The 24,326-nt window shown below is 37.8% G+C and overlaps 1 protein-coding gene across 1 annotated transcript in view; it reads right to left on the minus strand.

Annotated features, from left to right (window-relative positions):
- The window catches only part of LOC126198776 (cathepsin O-like), a 123,195-nt gene that overhangs the window by 18,161 nt on the left and 80,708 nt on the right, over positions 1–24,326 (minus strand). Inside the window, exon 4 of the mRNA XM_049935339.1 lies at positions 10,602–10,750. Within this exon, the coding sequence (XP_049791296.1) occupies positions 10,602–10,750 (149 nt within the window). The remainder of the gene's footprint in view (positions 1–10,601; positions 10,751–24,326) is intronic.

Here is a 24,326-nt window from a genome sequence, read left to right on the forward strand (position 1 = left end):
AGTATTTTGAATGCACCACTTCCCTCAGCAGCAAGTGAGCTTAACTGGTCAGCTCATAGACAAATTCACATTACATTATAACAGACTGTCCTCAGGTACAACTAAAAACTTGTTTCTATACAGTGGAGCCTCAGGTATATAGATGATTGTGTGAGGAAAAATTTTATTACTATTATGATAAGAGACTATCAGGAAGTATATTTACATGTTTTCCAGAAATCAAATCTTAATTTTTTGTTTTTGTGCTTTTTCAATGACCTGCTAATTCTTTATATTTTACTATCAAGTACAGTGGCTTATGTGGGGCAGATATTCGACAATGTTTTCTTATAATGTATATTCTGTACCGAATATTTCAAGTATAGTTTACCCAATAGTTGAAGTTACGTGTCACATCCTACTGTATTTCTATGTTTTGGACTAAGGACTGTATCTAAGGCATAAAATACCTGATGCACCATTTTTAATGTGTTATTTTTCTTTATGCACACTGAAATTGGCAATCTAACCAATTGTACTAATTGTACCTACTATTAGACAGTTTAAAACCAAGGTTATAATATTTTATCTAACATACCTTACTAGTTTTAAACATTGTCGCAGCTCTAGTAGTATATTAAGCAGATGACAGACTTCATTACCAGGATACTAGGAAAATATACTTCTTTGGTAGGTTTCTATGACAATACAGTCACTTTACAAGAGAGAGATTGCCTGCAAGATACTTGTGTGACACATCCTACAATGTGGCTGAAGAGTGTGGGACCCACACAAAATAGAAGTAATAGGGAATACTGAATGCATTCATAGACAGGCAGCACAACTGGCCACAAGTGTTTTTGAACCGTCGAGGTGTTTGAACGTACACACAAAGTGTCCTGAGCAAGGCTAGTTACAAGTTTCTTGAAACAGCTCTAAGTGAGGCATACATGATTATACTACGACCCCATGTGCTGGTCCCATAGGGATCGCAAAGATAAGATTAACTAATTACAGTGTGCACAGAATTAGGGCACTTGACATTGAGGATATTAATACCTTTCCTGAACTAACACACACACACACACACACACACACACACACACACACACACACACACACACACACACACACACACACAAAAAGTCCTATTTCCTATTTGATCTACTTAACCCATTGTCATACAATTTTTTTATCAGGGTGTATACGAAGACAAGGAAAAAAAATTCCCAGATATCCCTATTAAAAAATAAAATTTTTCCCGGGCGAAAATACACTTTTTCCAAAAACTTATCAATCCTTTGTTGAATGGTTAATGTTTTATACACTGGTGTAGAACTTCCCGGCACTTTAGGGGGGTGGGGGTGGGGATGGGGGAGGGGGGGGGGGGGGGAGAAGTTTATGGAAAGACCTTTGATGTGCAGCAACATACACACTCCACATTTTTGTATTACGAAAGTATAAATTGGAATTGCACCAAACACAGCATGTTAGTTTCCAGAGTGTTGAAACCAAGATTGCGATGTCCTTTTGTAAGCTAATCATATCTCATGCCACGTCATCTTGCCAGAGGATGACAGCAGATATTCAGAGCATAGGACACATGTTTAGTCAGCCAATAGCAGAAACACTGTTACGTAGTGCGAACACACAAAGAAGAAAAGTTAACGGTTTACATTAATATACATACTGTAGCAACAAGAAAAGCTAAGCTTTCACATATAATGTGGATCTCTAAGATTACTAACCTATAAGAGAAGCTAAGCTTTCGTGTGTAATATTGATCTTTTTTGCGCGTGTTATACTATAAGATACATCACACAAAAGTGTCAGTAAATTTAAAATAATGACACAAATGTTCGGTCTTTTGTGCTCGAAATTCTTCTAAATGGCTGGTCCTCAAAGTGTTCAGTTTTAAACGAGAGTCAAACGCTCTGTGATTTAAGAAATTCATCCCACTTTCTCACATGTAACATAATTCATCTTGCACAAAAAGAGATTTACTTTGAAAGTAATGCCTTTCAAAACATCATTCACAATACTATCCCAAGACTGTTAGAAATAGATTCGTTTTAGCAGTTGCCAGAGAGTGCCAGAAAACAGGCACTATTGTGCGTGTGTAGCTGCAGTGATGTAGGAAGCCGGCGTGTTCGTATGAATAAAGCATTAACAGATCTTACACTACGCCATAAAAGAAACAGGACATCAGAGGATATTCCAAGAGCATTGGAATTTCGCAAACCATACTAAAATGCATAATTCGGCTAGAAGTGCACATCGGTTTGCCCAGATTCACAATGAAGTAGGTCCCACCTGATATAAAGCTTTTCAGTGTGGTTTTTGGCATGTATATTTTCTTGGAGTACCAGTACTGTACTATCTCATGTTTGGTTCTATATTATGGCACAATGCCATACATGACAGAAGATGATAATGTTCACTTGAAATTCAGCGAACAATTGGAACTAGCCAATACTGTGGAATGAAACACTTTGTTTAAAATAAATTGATTGCCTCAGCAGAAAAGATTAACGAAGCCAAATTTCTTTAGCAACCTGACAAACATAACTTCATTGTTCTGCAAGCCGATTAATGCTTGACTGCTCAAGACTTGGAAATAAAATCAGAAAATTGAAAATAATAATATATTTTTGCCTTCTGTACTTATGTGAATTATTTTAATTCACTTGATAGCTGCCGGCCACAGAAAGCAGTTTTGTTTTCATTTGACATGGGAGCTGTAAATGAAGAGAAGCAGCGAAATCACTTCATGCAAACACGGGTCACGTGGAGACTAAGCCCCTTCTCACTACAACCCATAAAACTCTGCGCATGCGGAAATCTGGCAGCTAGGGTGCGCGAGAAAAAAATTCTCTCATTATCTGCCTACTTGCTGCTACTGCCGATACAGCTACACTTTAAGTAACCGCATAAGCCTGCTGGCAACTGTTCAAATGAATCTAATGTAAACAGCTGTGAAGCCACACTCATAGAAAGCAGTTTATTGTTACGAAGTAATACATAGTCTTCACCCTAATGCTTTTGACATATTTTTCTGCTTGCAGACACTTGCGTGTGCACAGTGTTTTGTTGTTGTAAATGGCGCATTTCCTTTGCAACTAAAGTTTTATTTTTTCTCTCTCTCATTTGTGTAGCAGTATTATTCTCGAGTAGCAAGATACAGTAACATTTTTTGCTCGAGTATCAATTCTTGCCAGTCAAAATTACAAAACTTTAACAGAAAACTAAAACAAAGAAAAATTCCCGGGTTTTCTCCTGGATGAAAAAATTCCCCGGTTTCTTCCGGATTTCCCGGTTGTCTCATGTTGTATACACCCTGTTTATTGACATTGTGACACAGCAGTACACTTATTTTTCAGCCGTTTTCCTGTCCGCCTCTGTAGCTCATATGCCAACTTCCTCAGAAGAACCGTCATGTGAACTCCAATTTTCGATGATGTGATTCAGAACATGGAGAAACGAGAGACAATCTGATCTTGGAAAACCATGTATGACCAAATGACGACCATCACTTTCTGGTCTAGACTTGGGTTTCTTCTAAAATGTCAAGGAACCTGCAATTAATTTTAGTTTGTTTTATTACTTTTAAATGTCAGTCGAAAATTATGTACTACTGTAGAATGTTATGACCAATAAATTGAACATGTTACTGCATACTATGCTAGGGGGCCTGGGTTCGATTCCTGAGAGGGGACTGGGTGTTGTGTGTCTATCATCATTTTCATCAACACTGACACACAAGTCGTCGAAGTGGCATCAACTGAAAAGACTTGCAATAAGGCGGTCGAACCCCAAAGGGGATATCCCAGCCAATAAATGCCATACAATCATTTTATTTCATTTTTAGAGCATTTCTGGAGCAACATACTATAAGCTATATTAGAGCCGTCTAGCAGTCTATTTATTGTGTTTCTCTATTACACTATGAAATATAATCATACATAGTCTTTCTGAGTGTGATAAAGCTTAAAACTCTTATCCATCTGTATGAAAATCTTGCACTCTTCACACTCAAAGCAGGATTCTCCACAGTCTCTTCTGTTGTAACAGACCTTACAACTTCTAGATGGTGCTGCTTTTCTGTCCGATGGAGGTATTGGGTGGGAAAATGTCCCCAGTATATTCCTTGTTGTATTAATGGATTTGTTTCTTGGCTTAAGCGTCTAAATCCTGTAATCAGGAAGTCTAAACATTTTTCAAAATTTGTTCTGTCAGGTTGAGACAAAAATCTGTGAACCACATTCTTCTTTACTGGTGTTCATCATAGAGTGTACTATACTTGCATTGAGAATTGCCATGTCTAACATATAAAAATATATTTTTTTATATCCCTTCACGTATCTTTTCATAAGAGGATATGATGCTAAGGTCATGTGTATCAACTCCGTCCATTTCTCAATTACAATCAATGATGCAATTAGATTTCAGCTTAGTCTTCCCATTTTATGTTAACTTTATTCACTGATGCAAAAGTCAGTTTGCCTTTTTTCAGCACTGAGTTCTTGAACTCTGATGGCATGTACTTCCCGTATGGTTGCATATGCCTTCATCTCCAACAGCCTTAGAAAGAAGGTGTGAGAACTATACCAATTATCCATGTATATTGTTGTCCATTCATCCAGTAAAGTCTCACACAAATCCAAAACAACTTCCTCACTGGCCAGGCTGCTGAATACTTTTTCTGCCTCAAGAGCTGTATAAATTTTGAAACTGTAATAGTATTGAATGTCAAATGGGCAATATTTATATATTTTTGAACTAAATATTGCCATCTTTGAAGGGCTGTATTGTACATATGACAATCTGCCCCTGAACTTCAACAGGCTCTCATCAATACAAAAATTTTGCAGGCTTGTACACCCTCAGAAATCTGTCAATAAGAAGATATCACTCTTCTTCTTGACAGATCTGCTGGTCTGACCTTTCTCATTTTGTCATGCTACGTATCTGCAGGATAAGTAGCAAAATGAAGATACCTTGAGATGGCTTTGAATCTCCTAAAAGGCATGGTTTTAGCAACAATAGAAGTCTGTATTATTTTTCTCTTCACCCAGTTATCTTGTACAGATCATTTCTTTCTTTTGGACATAAGTAGGCAGAGTGCAAAGTGGGCCTTAATCTCTTCTACTGTCACAGGAAACCAATGTGCTTTGCCAATCTTAATTCTTTGCTCTGCATGTTTCAGCTGCAAATAAATTTATTTCCTTGACCACTGACTCCCAGAACTATGGCGTCAAAAAACCGTAGAGTTACAAGCATTTCTGAAAGGTTTTGGCCTAGGGATCTGCAAATAATAATGTCTACCTCGCCTTCAATACTGCTCTTGGTAATGTAATTGCTTCTCAATTGTCGAGGGAAAAATCATCTTTGTCAGCACGACCACTGTTGTCACTCACTTCTGATTCTGTGCTTTCACTTACTTATGATTCTGTGTTTTCATTGTTTTCAGGATCTATTTCTCCATCAATCTCTCACAAATCATTTCTTCAAGAAATCAAGCTATTCTTTCGGCTTGGATTTCATACGGATCAGGCCAAGAGGCACTACTGAACATATAAAAAAAGTGTCAACTTTGCACTGTAATATTTTGCTGCAATTGAACATTTCTAGAAGATTTAAAGGTGCTATCTTTTAACAAGCTTCCTGAACTAAAAATATAGCTGACAGTAATGCAGTACATGCCTAAGCACTGCACAACAAGGTGACTGCACAGTGGCAGCTGTACCTGTCTCTGTACATACAATGATGGGTAAATCCGTCATTGTACACTAACAGGTTGATCGCAATCAATCACACCCTATTAAAACAGTAAACATAGTACCTGTTCCGAAATCTCCTAAATCCATGGACGGCGCAGAATAACAATGGCTAAAGTAAGGCATCACGGAAGTGTGATGCAGTGATCACTTAAAAAAAGAGGATCAGCCAGTCACCATGGCATTAAAATCTCCTCCTTACCATATTAGGATGCAGATCAGACATCTTACAAAAGCCCACTCTCCCAGCACAATCATATTGAAATCTGCACATTATAGGCACTGCACATTGATAGGTCTTCTTGTTGAAACAGATTGCGCCTTGTTTACACAAATGTGAATGCCCAGAAGGACTAGATCTTGGCGTCACCAGGCCACAGCTAATTGCACGACTTCCAGTCACTCTTCTTACCAGCAATTCTATTCAAATAGCAAGCAAAATGCATGAAGGGAATCACACAATGAATCACAGGATTTGCTGTGCATACTACCTTGGTTACTGTATCCTGGAATACTTATGTGCCTCTGTGCCAGCAGAAGGGCACCTCATTATTCAAACTTTGAAACCTTAGAACATAGTCTTTGATATTTAGGATTTTTTTATCTACTGCATACATGCACTGTATAGCTTGAATCGCATGCAGAAAACTGGAGCAGATGAGGAAGAGCTCAAACATGCCATTGCCCTCCCAACTGCACCAAAAAAATTAGCAAAACAAAGCTTGGGGATATCTTAACGAAAACACATAGCAGCACAGAAAGTCACCTTGTAAGGAGTACAGCTGTCTTTGATGTTAAGACTTAGCAATATTGTACTCCTTGCCTATGGCTGGCTTCTGGAATTTTCACAGCTGAGTGCGCCTTTTCTCTGGAGGGAGCATTTTCTTGTATTTAACATCAACAATCCCCCAGTGGTACTGGTCATATGGGAAGTCAGTGTGCACAGAGTCGTCGTCGGGCTTAAGTATAGAGTGGCTGAGGCATAGCAGACAAACAGCATGAAGAATCTGCTAAGAGTTGAAAGTGTTATGTTGGTTTGTAGGAAAAAAGTGTTTGAGTAATTCAGTTATTTTGAGGAAAGGCACAAGGGGCTAGTTGGAAGAATTATGGCTGAAAGAGTAGTGCATTTGTTAATCAGTAACTCCGTGATCAGGTCACATTACGATTAACATAGGTAAGAAAGGCTTATCAGCGGTTTACCTGTCTGATTAATGTGGAAACGCAATATGGCATTGGTTACATCAGTATGAATGTGAAACAAGCTTAACTATTAACACAAGACTGGATGTGTTTAGGCATTGTTAGTGTAAGTGGATTATGTGCTGAAATGGCAATAAAAACAAGTAATTTGACTTATACTGTTATCATCTTGAAGTGGCATTTTCCATCTTTTAATTAACAAACTAACATCTGCAAAGTATAGGAGACATTTGTGCACATGGTCAGCATTATTTCGTGACTAATCACATTCTCTCAGTAAAGCCACCAAACTCAAGTCCAGTAGCCACAAAAACATATGTTACCAAACCAGAGACAAAAAGGCAGACATATTAAACTTATCTCTGCAACAAGACACATTTTATATTTTATCATTGTAACATTACAGCCATATTACAACCTGCTTAAATGCACTGGTGAACACAGGTATATAACTGCAACACACTTAAAATGTTATAAAAAGTTAAGGGAAAAACTTGTGCAAGAGCACATTCTTTGTTCTAGTTAGTAAATTTAAAGTGACTCTAGACCTCCTCAGCAAACAATCTCCGTTCTTCCAAATGTGCTGAACTCTAAGTGCCATTGAAGTATGGTTGTCATTCCATCAAACATGTTTACCTACAGCTACACTTTTCTAAATGTGAATATTTTAGACACATAGAAGCTGAAGGTTCCAGGCAGCTAACTGTTGGGTCCTTCTAGCAAACTTAGCCCACTGCTTCTGTTGATAGGTTCTCTTTGAGCTTGAACAAAGCTACTATATGCATCTTGAATTGTAATTGCTAGATTATAATTAATAACAAAGTTTGTGAAATCTTTGTGGTTGTAGGGGGCTAGGTTCACCAATAGTGTTGGTATTACCCCCTTACCAAAACATTCCTAGACAACAAACTGAAAAGATTGCTCCAGCAACCACAGAGGGAGTAGGGTGCAACTAACTGCAGATTGTGGCATTTGTTGGAATAAATTATGCCTGTCATCTGGGCTCCAAGAACATACTTTGATCACTCCAGCAACAGGTAGAGAAGGCTGAGATTAGCCTCTCACAGAGCTTCAATGCTGTTCACAATTTGTAGCATTGTCTCTGGAACTGTTGTATCTCCCTTTGGTTTTGAATTGAGTGAAAGGGTTGAACGAGAGAATTTGAAAGTGCTGTGACAAGCTAGACTGCAACTTCCTACTCTTGGGTCACATGACTGGAGGGTCTTCCTAGATGGATCAGAGATGAACTACCCAAAAGAGGCTGCTAGCCAGGTAAATAACTGTACATGAAGTGCACAAAAGTTGTTTTTTTTTTTTTTTTTTTTTTGTGCACGATACCTGGAGAAGACCAGACAGTATTAGTGGAAGATCCAAATAACTGGCTCCCCTTCTCCCTGCACACCACAGACAAGACAATTAAAATATTAGTGAAACTCTGCCAAGACATTCACAACAAACTGCCAAGGTTTGAAGCAGTCCTAATACACAGTAGAGCTCACAGAATACTAGGCACAGAAAGCTGCAGTGAATCTATGTCTATATCAAAAGGGTAGGATAATGGGAAATGGTAGTGATGTATCTGTCCCAATAGACAAGAAACTTAAAACCACCAAGATAGAAATTGAAGCAATGGGTTACATTATTTGGGCAAGACTTAGTTGAAGGGTGGACATAAACTTAAAATTATGTCTTTTTATCAATTACCAGTTTCACCCCCAGATATAGCCAAAAACGTCAGCTCGATAGCACATATTTAAGCTATCCTTCTCTCTTCCCTAAGGAAGGAACTGTTAGCTCTGTAAGCTAGAATAGTGCTTGTACTTTTATGAGTTTTTGTTAGCAATACTGAAATTTTGCATCCTGAAGATAAGTATTTGCCAACAATTCAGTCTCTCAGTTTTAGTTTTCTCAAGTGAATTAAAAAGTAATTTGTGTATAGTGGCAAGCTGATCTCTCAAACAATCTATCAACCAGGCAACCTGAGAACACCCTAAAATCTCCTGCATATCAAATTACATGGAAGGTCAGATACCACGCATAACCTCAAATTTTATTCCACATTTGTCTCATTGTTGCCCAAAATAGCTGACAGATCAGCTGGAAAACCAGTTGCTGCCCTCTCATGATAGAAAATAAATTCAATTAAAATACAGCATACTGAAACTTCTACATCACAAGCATGACACAATGGTTGGTCCTCTTCCTACAGAAGGAACACATGCATCAGTGAACTATGTCCAATCCTGACACAAATACGCAACACTTCATCATGCCTCTGTGGTTTGAAGGAATTGCATAATGGGGCTGATTGGTTAAGTACAGTGACAAACTCTTTTTGTCTGACACTACCACCTCCCATAATCACATGGCCATGTATTTCGTCAGCGAGTTCACTGCATATAGGAGGTATTCACAAAATCCCACCGTAGACATCATGGAGGTGTCCTTTGCTGCTGCAGCTGCTATTTTATCTCCAAATTCTTACATGCCCTGGTACCCAACAAAAAGTTACCTTCTTCCTTACATGAATTAAGTAAGGAGAGTATTCTGGACAACGTGAATGGATATGCGCACTGGATGGCTTCAATTGGACTCATGGAGTCTGAGCAAATGAACTTTGTAGCTCTAATATGTCTCACCTGTGCTAATGTTTTGAAGATCTAATGTATCTCTGCATTGGAGATAGTGAATTCACTCCAGAAGTGAAAGACTGGGACTTAACATTCTATCATCAACTGAATGAGAGCTGATATCAAGCAAATCATGATTTCAATCTCTATAAATATTTTGATCTCAATGTTATTTTTTGAACAAGTACCCCTATTTAAAAAAAAGAAAGAAAGAGTTGTTGGAGCTTCAGAATCACAGAGGTGGCAGCACACAGTGCAGACAACGTGCCAACATAACTGTTGAATTGGGAGGATGGCTATGTTGTTGGCAAGTCTTCCAGACTCCTGAATGTTAAGCAACATCACACACAGAAGAAATGAATGAATAAATGTCAGTGAGACACACGATAAGCAAAGGTATAGCTTTTCCTTTTATGTTCAAATTTCTTATTGACAGCAAACTTTGAGACAATGTGAAGCTCAAAATAATTCATGTACTAAAACATATACGTTCATTTATGCTCATGGAAACCAAAAACTTAAAGGGGTTATACTTCGCATTAAGTGTCAAAATAAAGAAAAACTGGCATTTAACCCCAATGTGGATGCCTGGAAGGTGATTTGAAACCCAGTCTTCCAACACAAAGGTCCAATGTCTTATCAACACCACCACTTCTCTTGATGCTGTTGTAACAGTATATTTGCCCCCAGCTGAGTTTTTAGTGTGGTATGTTTCCTACAGTGCCAGGCTACATATGACTTCAATGAATTACCCTTTCAGAATGTGTTACTTCCCTTTTATGTCTCAATTGAATTTGTCTGTCATGGGAACTACCATATATACTGTAAAATTTCACACAATGAGCAGTAATCTCCTTTTGTGGTAGCTAAAATACTCCTATAAATGTTACACAAAAAGTTCATCAGTGATCATAATGATTTTCAGTAACAAAGGTTCAGGGATAATATGTACTAAAAACTCTTGCTAACAGAAAAACTAGATGTCAGTATCTTTAATATTTCTTGAGAAACATACCCTTTTAATTTACATGTCTGTGTCTCCAGAGTTAATGGATACTGTTTTTCTAACTCAATAGAAATATTTTTTGCAACAATCCATTCAAGAAGACTACATGTATCACCACCATCACACCCTATGTTCCCATTCTGAGCACAATCAATCATCTGAAAAATTTTGAAAAAATAATATAACCTTGAAAATAAATTTTGCAAAAGTTTAAAAACAAATAGTCATTAAAATATAAATACGATATTACAAAAACATAAAAAAATAACATATCTACTTAAACAGAAAAAATGAGAAGTTAATCAACTTACTACATTAAAATTCTCACATCTACACAAAATTTTAAAATGGGAAGGAATAAAAGGTCAGCAGTGTCTTCTGGCTTGCATCTAAAATCAACAACATATTTACAAATGTGACAAAAATTCCAGGCTTCTGTTTGTACAGAGAGAAAATATTGTTGTAAGCATGTTTGGCAAAAAACAGTGAATACAAAGAATTTAGAAATATGTTTATAAACAGAAACAGAAATAAATCTCTAAATAAAAATGAAGCACCTGAGCATGAACTGTTAGGCTGCATTATGTACTAAACCAACAATTATTTCTGGTGGCCATTTCCCAAAGACCATCTGACTAAGTGCAAGGGTAATGATGGATGCATCACCCTACTGAGGGCTATATGCAACAATGCCCAAAGTGTTGCTCTGTACAAGAATGTGATGGCATAGTCATACACCAGGGTACGTTTTGTTGAAGGTCATTTGGCTTGTTATGGAAGCGTGTATGATTTTCAATGCAACTGTACAACTGAATCACAAAGTTATGCATCTCTGTTACCATTGTCAGTTCACTGTAGAAATATACAACACCTCTGATGCTCTAATAAAATAAACTCCTCTAATAACATAAACTCCTCTGCAAACTCATCAAGAATGTTGGATACATTAAAAAAAATTAATTTCACTTTTTATTCACAAGGTCCAGAAACTTTAGCCAATGGCAGTCAAATCAGTGTTTCGGGAATTTACTTGTATGGTGTAATGTGAAATTACTGTGTAGTAATGTATTAAGTTAGAGCATATTTAATCAAAATTGAGGCTGGACAAATAATTTCTTGTCAGGTAAGCACTATTATGCAATTACAGAAGGAGTATCATAAGACCTGTTTTATTTATTTAATGTATGGTGTACGACAACACATGAATTAGTTGTATACTAATGGTCTAAAACACAAACATTAAGTGTGCATATAAAAGAAAGTCCTACAAAAAGAGAAAAAGGATGGATATAAAAATACATAAAATTTATAAAACCACAAAATACACAGAACCATAACTGAAGCCAGATGTTCATACTACAGGAATATTTGACCACCTTTCCAGTTGCACACAGGGATTTGGAGTGTTCACCACTGAAAGCTGTTAATGGGCACTCTTCGGTTAAATGTTTTACCTCCACTATAACACTCAGGAGAAATTATTTTTTTCCTCTCTATATAACAAGTTAGAATATTTACCAGTGTCTGTTCATATTATATTTAGGGTAAAAAAGATTTTGCGAGGCTCACTGAATCCCGGTGATGTGGTGGTGATGCAAGGCACATTAAGAAAAGCAGGTGGTTCCTGTTTGATCTGCACCTCTTTCAGCGAATAATTAGGCTGAATCCATTTTCGTCCCATATTTTTGCATTCTTTAGAGTATCAGAGTGAACAGAAAATCAGCTGTGCCTGTATTAAGGCACTGCTGCTGCTGCTCTTAATGTGTATGAATAACTTAGTGAATGATGTCAAAAGCTCTACAATTGTTTACAGGTTATGCTGTCACTTCTAGAAAAGAGTGTGTTGACACATTCAGGGTGAGTTGTACAAATTCAGAACTTAGTAATACAGGGTTGTTATAAGGAAACTTTCATTACTTGAAGGATCCCCATGAAAAACTTGTGATCTTTGGAAAATGAAACTTTGCTGAAAAATTGTAATGACATGCAGAAGAGAAATAATAAATCACTGAAAGAAATACATCTGAATTTCCATCCGAAAGGGTAACATTTGATAACTGAGTACCACATTTACGTTCCAGGTTACAGTCGTTGCTCAATGTGACTACCATCTGCATCCACAATGGCAAGGAACTATACTAGAGATTGCAAGACAATTGTTCACAGCATTTTTTGAATGGCGGATCACACGAAGTTCAGTTGTCCTGAGACTGCTTACGCACTGCTTGCAGATTGCACATTGCATCCAGCATTCTCAGGTGTAGCAACAGTAACTTCTTCGACAATCTGTTGAGCAATTGGCCATTTGTCTCTCCCAGGAGCAATTCCCACATCACCAGTTAATTCAAACTTCACATTCTTCAGCCACATATTCCTTTAATGCGTCTACACTCATGAAGAGCAGCAGCAATATTGCTGTTGTTTTGATAAAAGAGCTTTACAAGTAAAATGCTTCTCACTTGTCCCGACCAATGTTGATTCTCTGCAAGTGCAATGTACACTGATGCTTGTGTTTAAACCCTACATCATTGTACCAGCATTGACACCTAACAGCAAGTCATGGGACACACACACACACACACACACACACACACACACACACACACACACACACACATGAAAACACAACTCACACACAACTGCAGTCTCAAGCAACCGAGACCAACCTGCAAGCAGCAGCTCCAGTGCATGATGGGAGTGGCGACTGGGTGGGGGTAAGGAGGAGGCTGGGGCAGGGAGGGGGAGGGATATTAGGGTAGGGGTGGTGGACAACGAAGTGCTGCAGGTAAGACAGAGGCCAGGGGAGAGGTGGAGAACGGAGGGGGCAGGGTAGCAGAAAAGGAGGGCAATGAAAAGACTGAGTGTGATGGTTGAATGAGTGCTGTGTAGTGCTGGAATGGAACCAGAGGAGGGGCTGGATGGGAGAGGACAATGACTAACAAAGGTTGAGGCCAGGAGGGTTGCGGGAACATAGGATATACTGAAGAGAAAGTTCCCACCTGCGCAATTCAGAAAAGCTGGTGTTGGTGTGAAGAATCCATATGGCATAGACTGAAGCACTCACTGAAATGAAGGATGTCATGATTGGTAGCGTGCTCAGCAACTGGGTGGTCCACTTTTTTCTTGGCCACAGTTTGTTGGTAGCCATTCATGAAGGCAGGTTGTCATGCCCACATAGAATGCAGCACAGTGGTTGCAGCTTAGCTTGTAGATCACATGACTGACTTACACACAGCCCTGCATTTGATGGGATACGTGAGGTTTGTGACCGGACTGGAGTAGGTGTTGGTGGTGGTGGTGGTGGTTGTGGTGGTGGTGGTGGGAGGATGTATGAGACAGGTATTGCATCTACGTCTATTACAGGGGTATCAGCCATGAGGTAAGGGGTTGGGAGTAGGTATTACCTACAAAGAAATCCAGGATACGGTTATGGGCACCCGCATGGCACCATCCTACGTCAACCCATTCATGGCCATATAGAGGAATCCTTCCTAAAAACCCAGAATCCTAAACCCCTCGCCTGGTTCAGATTCACTGATGACATCTTTGCGATATGGATCGAGGGTGAGGACACCCGACCACATTCCTCCATAACCTTAACAACTTCTGCCCCACTTGCTTCACCTGGTCCTACTCACCACAACAAGTCACCTTCCTAGATATTGACCTCCAGCTCAAAGATGTCTACATCAGTACCTCCGTCCATATCAAACCTACTAACCACCAGCAATACCTCCACTTCGACAGCAGCCTCCCGTTCCATACCAAGAAATTCCTTCCATACAGCCTAGCCACCCATGGTCGTCGCATCTGCAGTGGCGAGTGGTCCCTCTCTAAATATACCGAGGGTCTCACTGCAGCCTTCACAGACCCTAATTATCCTCCCAAGCTTGTACAAAAACAAATCTCCCATGCCTTGTCTTTCCAGTGTCCCACCACTTCCCAAAGTCCCACTGCCCGGCCACAGAGGAGCATTCACCTCGTAACTAAGAACCAACCAGGACTGGAGCAATTGAGTTACATTCTCAATCATGGTTTCGAGTTCCTCTCGTCATGCTCTGAAATGAGTAATGTCCTGTCCACTATACTTCCCACCCCTCCTACAGTGGTATTCCGCCATCCACCGAACCTGCACAATATACTCGTCCATCCTTACACAACCCCTGCTCCCAACCCCTTATCTAATGGCTCATACCCCTGTAATAGACTAGATGCAAGACCTGTCCCACACATCCTCCCCACCTCTCCCTGCCCTCCATCTAACTTACAGCACTTCACTGTCCGCCACCCCTACCCTACTACCCCTCTCCCTCCCCACCCCAGCCTCGTCCTTAACCCTACCCAGTCACCACTCCCATCATGCACTGATGCTGATGCTTGCTGTGTGGTTTCAGTTGCTTGAGACTGCAATCTTGTGTGAGAGTTGCATTTGCGTGAGGGTGTCTGTGTATTAACAAATTCCTGAATGGAGAAGTACAAAAAATAAGGGAAAGGCAACCACTAACCTTTATATGATTGAAGTGTGGTACACAGAAGCCCATAACAGGACACATTTAACACTAGCTTTCAAGCTCTATGTGTATGAATCTGTATACTCCAACCAATCTTCTAGAGGTAAGTGGTTGCCTTTCCCTTATTTTAAGTACTTCATAATATTTGAATAGAGTTACTAATGAAGCACTGGCACCAGTGACTTTATATATCTTGACACAACTTACCAAGATAATATAAGATAAAAAGATTGAAACATGTGCACACAACAGGTCACATTTTACTGGTGCAGAATATCAGTTTTGGTATTAACACTAACTGAAGCACTGTTTTGGCAGTTCTACTAACCACACCACAGAAACATTTTAAAGTTTTAACCACTAGATAAGTAAGATTGCTACGTGATTGACATTTCATCCTGCAAAAGCCATCTGTCACTTTTTGACTGCAAAACATCACAGAAATTAACAATTACATCATGATACCCATATACCATACAGGTATGTATGCCCTGGCTTTCCTGTATGCATAGGAGAGCATGTACTGCCTGAAGGTTGTTCAGTGGGTTGCCGAAGCAAGTTGTTCTCATAATGTGGGAACAGTTCATTGTTCTGTTGCAAGAAGAGTGCACTCACCAGATCTCTCATTCTCATGATGATTTAGACAGCTAAAAAGAGAACCCACTGTGGTGCATACAAAGAGAGAAATGGTGAATAACGAGCTGCTAGAACTGGAGATGTTGGATATTGTGTACAGAGATTTAGGATCAGAAATAGAAGAAACAGACAATGAAGAGTTTTGCTTTCAAGATGACTCACATTTATTTCCAAGTGAAAGAAAACTTGGCAGACACATGGACATCAGAATGAAACTATTGTCTTTCCACAAAGCATAAGATGACTAGCATTGAAATTCTACTGAGAACCATGGGAGGAACAGTAGCAGATATCATAAAGCTAGACTGTCATTAATTACAATAAAAACAAAACTGATGTTGACAGAGTGCATCAATTCTCCATCCATTAGTTGAAAGAATGAAGAGGAAGGACAAATTATCTGTCCTCTTATGTACTACGTCAACAGTCAACAGTTTTATTTTATAAAAAGAAAAGACTGGAAGGAACTTTTGCCCACTAGACTACCTGAACACAGGAGGGAAGAAACTGGCTGCTAAGGGAGGAGATTTTATCAGCAACAAGCAATTTCAGCGACAAAAATTGGCAGTAGTATTGCACATCATTTTCCAGAGAAGACACTATCCTACTGCAAACACAAACTACTCACTAGTAAAAAATTTTGTTCAGACAGAACACAATTTTAAAAGGAAGGGCATCAAATGGTTGTGCAAGCAATCAAACACTGACGTTTGTGCCTCACTGTGTTTTAAGCACCACCACACCGAAATGTATTAGACTTTAACCACAGAAAATATGCTCACTTTCAGATACCTAGTGTTCAACATTCCTGTACTGTTTTTCACTGACACCCACATTTACATCTACACTCTGTGACCCAATGTGAAGTGCACAGCAGACGCTACATCCCACTGTACCAGTTACTAGGGCTTTTTCCCGTATCATTCACATATGGAGTGCAGGAAGAATGACTTTGTACATGCTGTAATTAATCTAATCTTGTCTTCACGATCCCTATGCTAGCAAGTGGTATGTAGCGGGTTGTAGTATATACCTAGACTCTTAATTTAAAGCCAGTTCTTGAAACGTTGTTAGTAGATTTTCTCAAGATACATTTAAACTATCTCCAAGAGCCTGCCAGTTCAGTTCTTTTAACATCTCCGAGACTCTCTCCCACAAGTCAAACAAACTTGTGACGATTTGTGCTGTCCTTCTCTGTATAGGTCCAGTCTCACAGGCTAGTACTATTTGGTATAGGATGATGTGAATGCAGACAAAACAATAATTTCACCACTCAAAGGAAGGAGCCCATAAAACTTTCTCATGTGTTTTTCCTGAAGATATAACCTATTCATATTTTATACATTAAAATAAACTCAATGCTGTAACACACTTAGGTTTCACGTTTAGAGTGTGCAACAACTGTTTCGTATCATATTTCTGTATTTTGCAACCTAATTAAAAACCAACCCTCAATCATGTTAGTTCACAGTCATGTGAGTAAATGGCAGTGCTAAGAATGTTCAGTCTCTTAAGGACTGTTTTAGTGTTCCCAAATAAAATACCAATTCAAAGTCTTCAGTGAGTCATCAAAAGGAGTTAGGCAACTGTTTCAATAGGGTAAAGATGTCATGGTGAGGGTAAATGATGGTGATGTATGGGATCTTTGTTTCAATGTAATTAAAATATTTTCTGAAAACAATGCTCCAAAGCCTATAAGGATCACAAAAATTACATTATGAACCACCCAAAAGATAAACTGGCTCTGATACCATGCGACAGTAAATATAAAAAGTTTATGACGTGTGTGTATAGGATACTCAGAACAAAATCAAAATATTCTAGTGATTGGATGTCTGTGGTGATTGGATGTCTGTCGACACTAAATAAAGACTAATAAAGGCTCATTATATACATTGGGATGAAAGCCTTTCTTGTGTGTGTGTGTGTGTGTGTGTGTGTGTGTGTGTGTGTGTGTGTGTGTAGTTTTTTTAACATTTTGTTGACAGGGAACCAGTAAATTCATTGAATTTCTTAAAGTGTTTACCATATTAATGATTCTATCAACAGTTGTAGTATTTATATTAAGCAGCTCATTTCAAACTTTACGAGTTCATTTTCAAGTCTGGCCTACTTAGGTTGCAATGACAGTGCCTGATCTTAATAATAAACACCAAAGTGGCAACACATGTTTTATAAATGTTTGCAGAGTGAATGTCACAATCGAAACATGCCTCTTACCAAGCCAAAATCAAACACTATTGATACTGACTTGGAAAGAGGTACATGTAGATTGTGGCATTCATTCTGCAAACATTAATAATGCATGTGTTGCCACTTTTCAGGCACTGTCAGTGCAACCTCAGTAAGCCAAGCTTCAAAATGAACCTTACAGTTTGAAACTAGTTGCCTAATATGAATACTGCAACTGTTGACAGACTCATTAATAAATGCTTTAAGTATCTGTATTTGATGCCGAGAGATTTCTTGTGCGAATAATGCAAGATCTGCAAGATGGAGCCCATAAAAAAGGAAAGTGTTTCACTCTCATCAAAAATGGAAAAGCGAACAGTTCATTGTGTAAAGAACATAAAAAGAAGGAGCCATATATGTTAAGTGCAACCATTGGTTGCACAAAAAGTGTGCCAAAATAAACTTAAAATACAACACTGGTGATTTTTTATGGGCTTGTCCAAACTTGAAAAAAGTGAAATTATCAAGATACTGCTAAGTGATGTCGAGGTACCGAAAAACGAAATCTCAATTTTAAAGTAAGGAAATGATAAATTATTACAAGAAAGAGTTCTGTGTGTCCGAAAGCTGTAAAACAGAAACAATACAACATTGCATTATAGCTCCATGTAAAGAAAATAATACGTTAGTAAGAGAAAAACAGTCCAGTGAGTGTGAAAGCTTGGTAACAGAAACAAAACAATACCATGAGAACTTGCATGCATGTATTAGCAGTACTAATGATCAAAACTTTAGGTCTAATATACCAGATGTGCCCAATGAATCACTGACACACATTAATAAGCCAAAATTCAGTATATAAATATACGGGGAAGTAGGTAACACACACTAAAAGAAAAGGTGGTTACTGAAGTGTACAAAGAAATGAAACTGAATTTCCATTGACAGGCGATTCGTTAACTGAAAAATGTCATCATCCCAGGATGCAAAATAGACGTGCAACCTGAAATTAAAATATAACAGCTTAACAAGCATTATAAAAATGTGGAAACTCAAAACAAAATACTGCAGAAAATTAACTTGAGCATAAGTAGTGGTGTGTACTATTACATTTTGGGGCAAATTTGATAAAAAGTAACAATGAAGAAGAAATCACCAATGAGACAAGAAACTTTATTCGCTCAGTGAGAAGTGTCTATGCAGGTTCCTGGCTCATAATCAGTGGAATAATTAAAATAAGATCCATAATTGATAAATATACCTGCAAAATAAACTGTGTCACAAAATAACAATGTGATAGGTTTGGAGCAGTGTTCACAGATACAAATAAATTCCAAAATGGAAACTGCCTAGGAAAGGACGATCTGCATCGAAATAGAATGGTGTCTCTAATGTTAAGCAGGATGTTTACAGATGTTTGCAAAATAATAATTAAAAAAAGAAACTAAAATGGCCTGATGAGAGTGAAAAAACTGGATAAACCAGCAAAAAAAAATCCAAAAATAAGTATCATCCAAAAAAAAAGATGAAGAGTAGAATATAGATCTAAAAAATTTATTTTTTAAGCATCAAAGAATTGAAAAATAAGGAATTGGTATTGAATGGCCTTTCATCAGAGAATAAATTTGACCTCTCAAGTTTAACTGAACACTGGCCACCGAAGACGAACTTCCAGTTTGTAACAATATTATGAGAAGGAAAATTGCCACTCACCATATAGTAGAGATGCTGAGTAGCAGATAGGCACAACAAAAAGACTCAGTATCTCTACTATATGGTGTGTGGCAACTTTCCTTCTCATTATATTGTTACATTCCATCCTGGATCTTCCAGTTTGTAAGTTAGAAAACTGTAGTTTATTAAGGGGCTCCGGAAAGGCTCAAAATCATGAAAAGTTCAATTTTTACTTTTTTGCGTTTTCTGAATCTGCAGACTATTACCTTTTAATAGATATATAATTTATTCAATTCCGAAGACTACAACTATTTTTAAATTTTTTTTGAAATGTGTTCTACATGGGCGTGACCCACTGTGGCGCTGTTAAACTGCTGTCAAATGGTGTTATTATTAACGTCCGTGTTCATCAGGTACATTTTAGTGATGTGAGATAAAGTATGTGTTGTGGCTAACCTGTGATGGTTCAATATATATCGCTGGTGTGATTGTCGATTGTTTCATGTTTATTTACTCTGTCGTTATCTCGAAAATATTCGTAATTAATTCTGTTTCTTGAGTCTCTGTTTTGTTGAAGTATAATAATGAGTAAAAGTAAAGTTATTAGAAATCCTCTGAAGGCTTTTAAGAAAAGGAGAAATGTTGGAAAGCCAAAGGTATGTGTTATTCTGTAAACAATAAAGACGATAACCAAGTGAGTGAACCTAACCTCTCAAGTACACCTGCCCATAGCAGTCAAAGTGGGAAAGAAAATACTTCACAGAAAAAGCTTGGTTCAATGAGTGAAAACTATGAATGTTTTATGGGCGAATCGGATGTGAATGAAATATTTGATATGTCAGTTCTCAAAGGAATTTTTTCAAACTGTGTAAGATGTATTCATTGTAGTGAAGTTGGTCTGGAACTCTCCATAATAAAGCACGTAGGACTTGCTAGTGAAATACAACTGAAATGTGATAAGTGTTCATACATGACCACCTTTTGGAACAGTGTTGCAGTAACTGCAACTGAAGAAAATGGTAGCAAAATCTACGAACACAACATTAGATTTGTTTATTCCTTGCATTCAGTTGGTAAGGGTGCTACTGCAGGTGCAATTTTCTGTGGCATCATGAATCTTCCAAATCCCCCAACCAAATTTACGACCTATAATAAATTAATAGGGTCTAAAGTAGAAGACGTCTGTATAGAATCTGAAGAGAACCTATGACCCTCATAAACTGATACAAAATGAGGATTATGAAGCACAAACCAGGGATATAAAAATAACAGATGATCTGGAAGAAATAATTCCCAAATTGAAACAAATAGCTGAACAAGTTGCCCCTATAAATCCTAGGAAAAAACACCAGTGGTGGAACGATGAATGTGATGAAGCAGTGTTGGATCGACACCAAACCTGGTTAAGGCATCAAAATGAAAAAAACAGAAAAATCATATTTGGAACTCACAAAACAAAGGAAGACAACACAAAAAACCAAAAAGATATACTTCTAATGATAGAAACAAATAGTGAAAAAACAAACTCAAGAGACTATTACAAAATATTTGGCAGACAATTACAAAGATATGATCCTCCAACATTAATGTTAAAAGATAAAGATAATAACCTAGCCCATAGCAATAGTAAAAATACAGAAATTCTAGCAGAAACATTTAACAAGTTACTAAATTGTGAAGATCCCCCAGAACTTCTTCAGATAAACACAGAAACCCCAATTGAAACACCAGCAGAAAATATAAATCCATCTACAATTAATGAGGTCTACAGAGCTTTGAAAGAACTCAAAAACTACAAAGCAAGTGGATAAGATCAAACGTTTGCTGAACTTTGGAAATATGCAGCAGAACCAGTAAAGATAGCATTACACCAATGCATAGTAAAAATCTGGAATGAAGAGAAATTACCAGAAAATTGGACTACTGCTATAATATATCCATTACATAAGAAAGGAGAAAAATCAAATCCAGACAACTATAGAGGAATTTCCCTTTCGGACTACACGTATAAGATCATGTCAAGAATACTATACAACCGCTGTAAAGATCAACTAGAACTGGAACTGGGAGAATATCAAGGAGGATTTAGACCCTGGAGAAGCTGCCCAGAACAGATAATCACCTTGAAGTTAGTTATGGATGTCTACAAAAGAAGGCAAAAACAACTAGTCATAACCTTTGTAGATTTCAAAAAGGCATATGATTGCATCCATAGATCTTCAATGATGAAAATATTAAGGAATTTTGGACTTCATCCTAAATTAATAAAAATGATACAGTTAACCTTAACAAACACCAAATCCAAAGTAAAATTTAGAGGAGAAATATCTGAACCATTTACGATTAAAACAGGGTTGAGACAGGGAGATTGTTTATCACCATTGCTATTCAATTGTGCTCTTGAATATGTAATGAGAGAATGGTACAAGGAAAATCCTATGAATATTAAAATTGGAACTAAGAAAGATAAAATAAACCTAAATTGCTTGGGATTTGCTGATGACCTAGCATTACTAGCTAATAATATTCAGGAAGCCGCGAAACAAATAACAAGCTTACAAAATATAGTACAAAAATTAGGACTCCAGATATCATTTGAAAAGACTGAAATAATGGTAACGGATCCACTTGTAATAGATCACATCACAGTGAACAATAGGGAAATTAAAATAGTGAAACAATTTAAATACCTGGGTGAAATTATAACACATAAATTGGACGAGAAACCTGCATGGCGAGCAAGAACTAATAAAATGATAAAAGCTCAAAAACTAACATGGTCTACGTACAATAAAAAATGTCTATCAATTAAAACAAAATTAAAACATTACAAGACGGTGGTTCAACCAGAGGTTACATACGGAAGTGAAACTCTTTTTAAAGTCACCCAGAAAAACAGAATTGACAAAATTTTAAAAGTAGAGAGAAGAATTGCTAGAACATGCATAAATAAGAAATATCAAAAAGCTGGGCAATGGCGGATAGTTCCAAATGAAGTGGTATACAGAGAACTGGAGCCCATCACTGATACTATACAAAAGAAAAGGATCTCTTTTTGTGGTCACATTCTGAGGACACCAGAAACCAGATTATCAAGGAAAATTATTGAGAAACTCTGCAATTTGAAACAACAAGGAGGATGGCTTAAGGAAATAAGAGAGGATATGGAAGAACTGGAAATAACTCTGGATGATTTGCAGAACAAAACGCCAAATTTAAAGAAGTTGAGGGACACAGAAATAAGATTTAAACCAAAAATTGACAAACGACATACAATGAAAAGGGTATTTACAGATAAGGAACGACGAAAAGCATCGGAACGAATGAAGAGATACTGGGCCACTCGGAAGGGGAAAATACCAAAGAAGAGGACCAGAAATGATTGACTGAAGTGGTCCAATGAGGCCGTAAAAGAAGAAGAAGAAGAAGAAGAAGAAGAAGAAGAAGAATCTATGAAGAACGCTGTGGAAGAGGCAGTAATGGAAAATAATGGTAACAGAGATTTGACTGCAGCGTTCGATGGTACCTGGCATAAACGGGGACACACATCTCTTCATGGTGTAGTATCTGCCACCAGTATGTATACAGGGAAAGTTTTAGATGTAGCAGTAATATCAAAGTATTGTAGATGTCCACAAAAATATAAAGGTACACATGAAAATAATTGCAAAGCTAACTATAGTGGCAGTAGTGGAGGAATGGAAGTGGCTGGTGTTGCCAGTATATTCCAGCGTTCTGAGGCGTGTGATAAAGTGCGATATGTTAATTACCTTGGTGACGGTGATTCTAAAAGTTTCAAACATGTTCAAGGACTGAAGCCCTATGGTGATGATGTTGTAGTGCAGAAATTTGAGTGTATTGGACACGTACAGAAGCGAATGGGAACAAGACTTCGGCGACTGAAAGCTTCATACAAAAAACAAAAACTCAGTGATGGTAAAGGGTTGGATGGGAAGGGAAGGTTAACTGACGGTGTAATTGACAAAATACAGAACTATTATGGAATGGCTATTAGGCAAAATACACAAAGTGTCGACGAAATGAAGAAGGCTGTTTGGGCTCTTTTTTTTCATACTTCTTCAACCGATGAAAATCTCCAACATAGCTTGTGTCCCAAAGAAGAAGACAGTTGGTGTAAATATAACAAAGGATTGCTAACTGGTGAAGTGTACACTCATAAGCATAGTCTGCCTCATGCAATAATTGAGGTGATAAAACCTATTTTCAGAGACTTAGCAGCACCTGAACTGTTGAAAAAGTGTATTCACGGAAAAACTCAAAACCCCAATGAAAGTGTAAAAGTGTTATATGGTCGAGAATCCCCAAGACTGTATTTGTTGGAATAGAAACACTTCACTTTGGTGTGTATGATGCTGTTGCGACTTTCAATGATGGCAACATTGTAAGGTGCAAGGTATTTAGAAATATGGGAATGAAGATAAGTTCTAACATGGTACGAGCGATGCTTGCTTTAGACAAGGAACGCCTTCGGGCTGCAGACAGGGCTGTAAAGAGTCTAGAAATACAAGCAAGAGTAAACAGGAGGAGGAACACGAGGAAGCTGGAGGAGGAGTTTGCAGAGGATGAAGATAATCCATCCTATGGACCTGGAATGCACTAAAAAGTTAATCCAATCTTTGTCGCTCGATTCCCAAAACTTTTATTTTCTCATACTAATTACATGTTTTCTAAGGATCTTCCAAACATATTTGTTTCAAACTTTCAGTAAATGTTACACAGT

The sequence above is a fragment of the Schistocerca nitens genome, chromosome 8 (genome assembly GCF_023898315.1).
Source record: "Schistocerca nitens isolate TAMUIC-IGC-003100 chromosome 8, iqSchNite1.1, whole genome shotgun sequence".
Classification (NCBI taxonomy): domain Eukaryota; kingdom Metazoa; phylum Arthropoda; class Insecta; order Orthoptera; family Acrididae; genus Schistocerca; species Schistocerca nitens.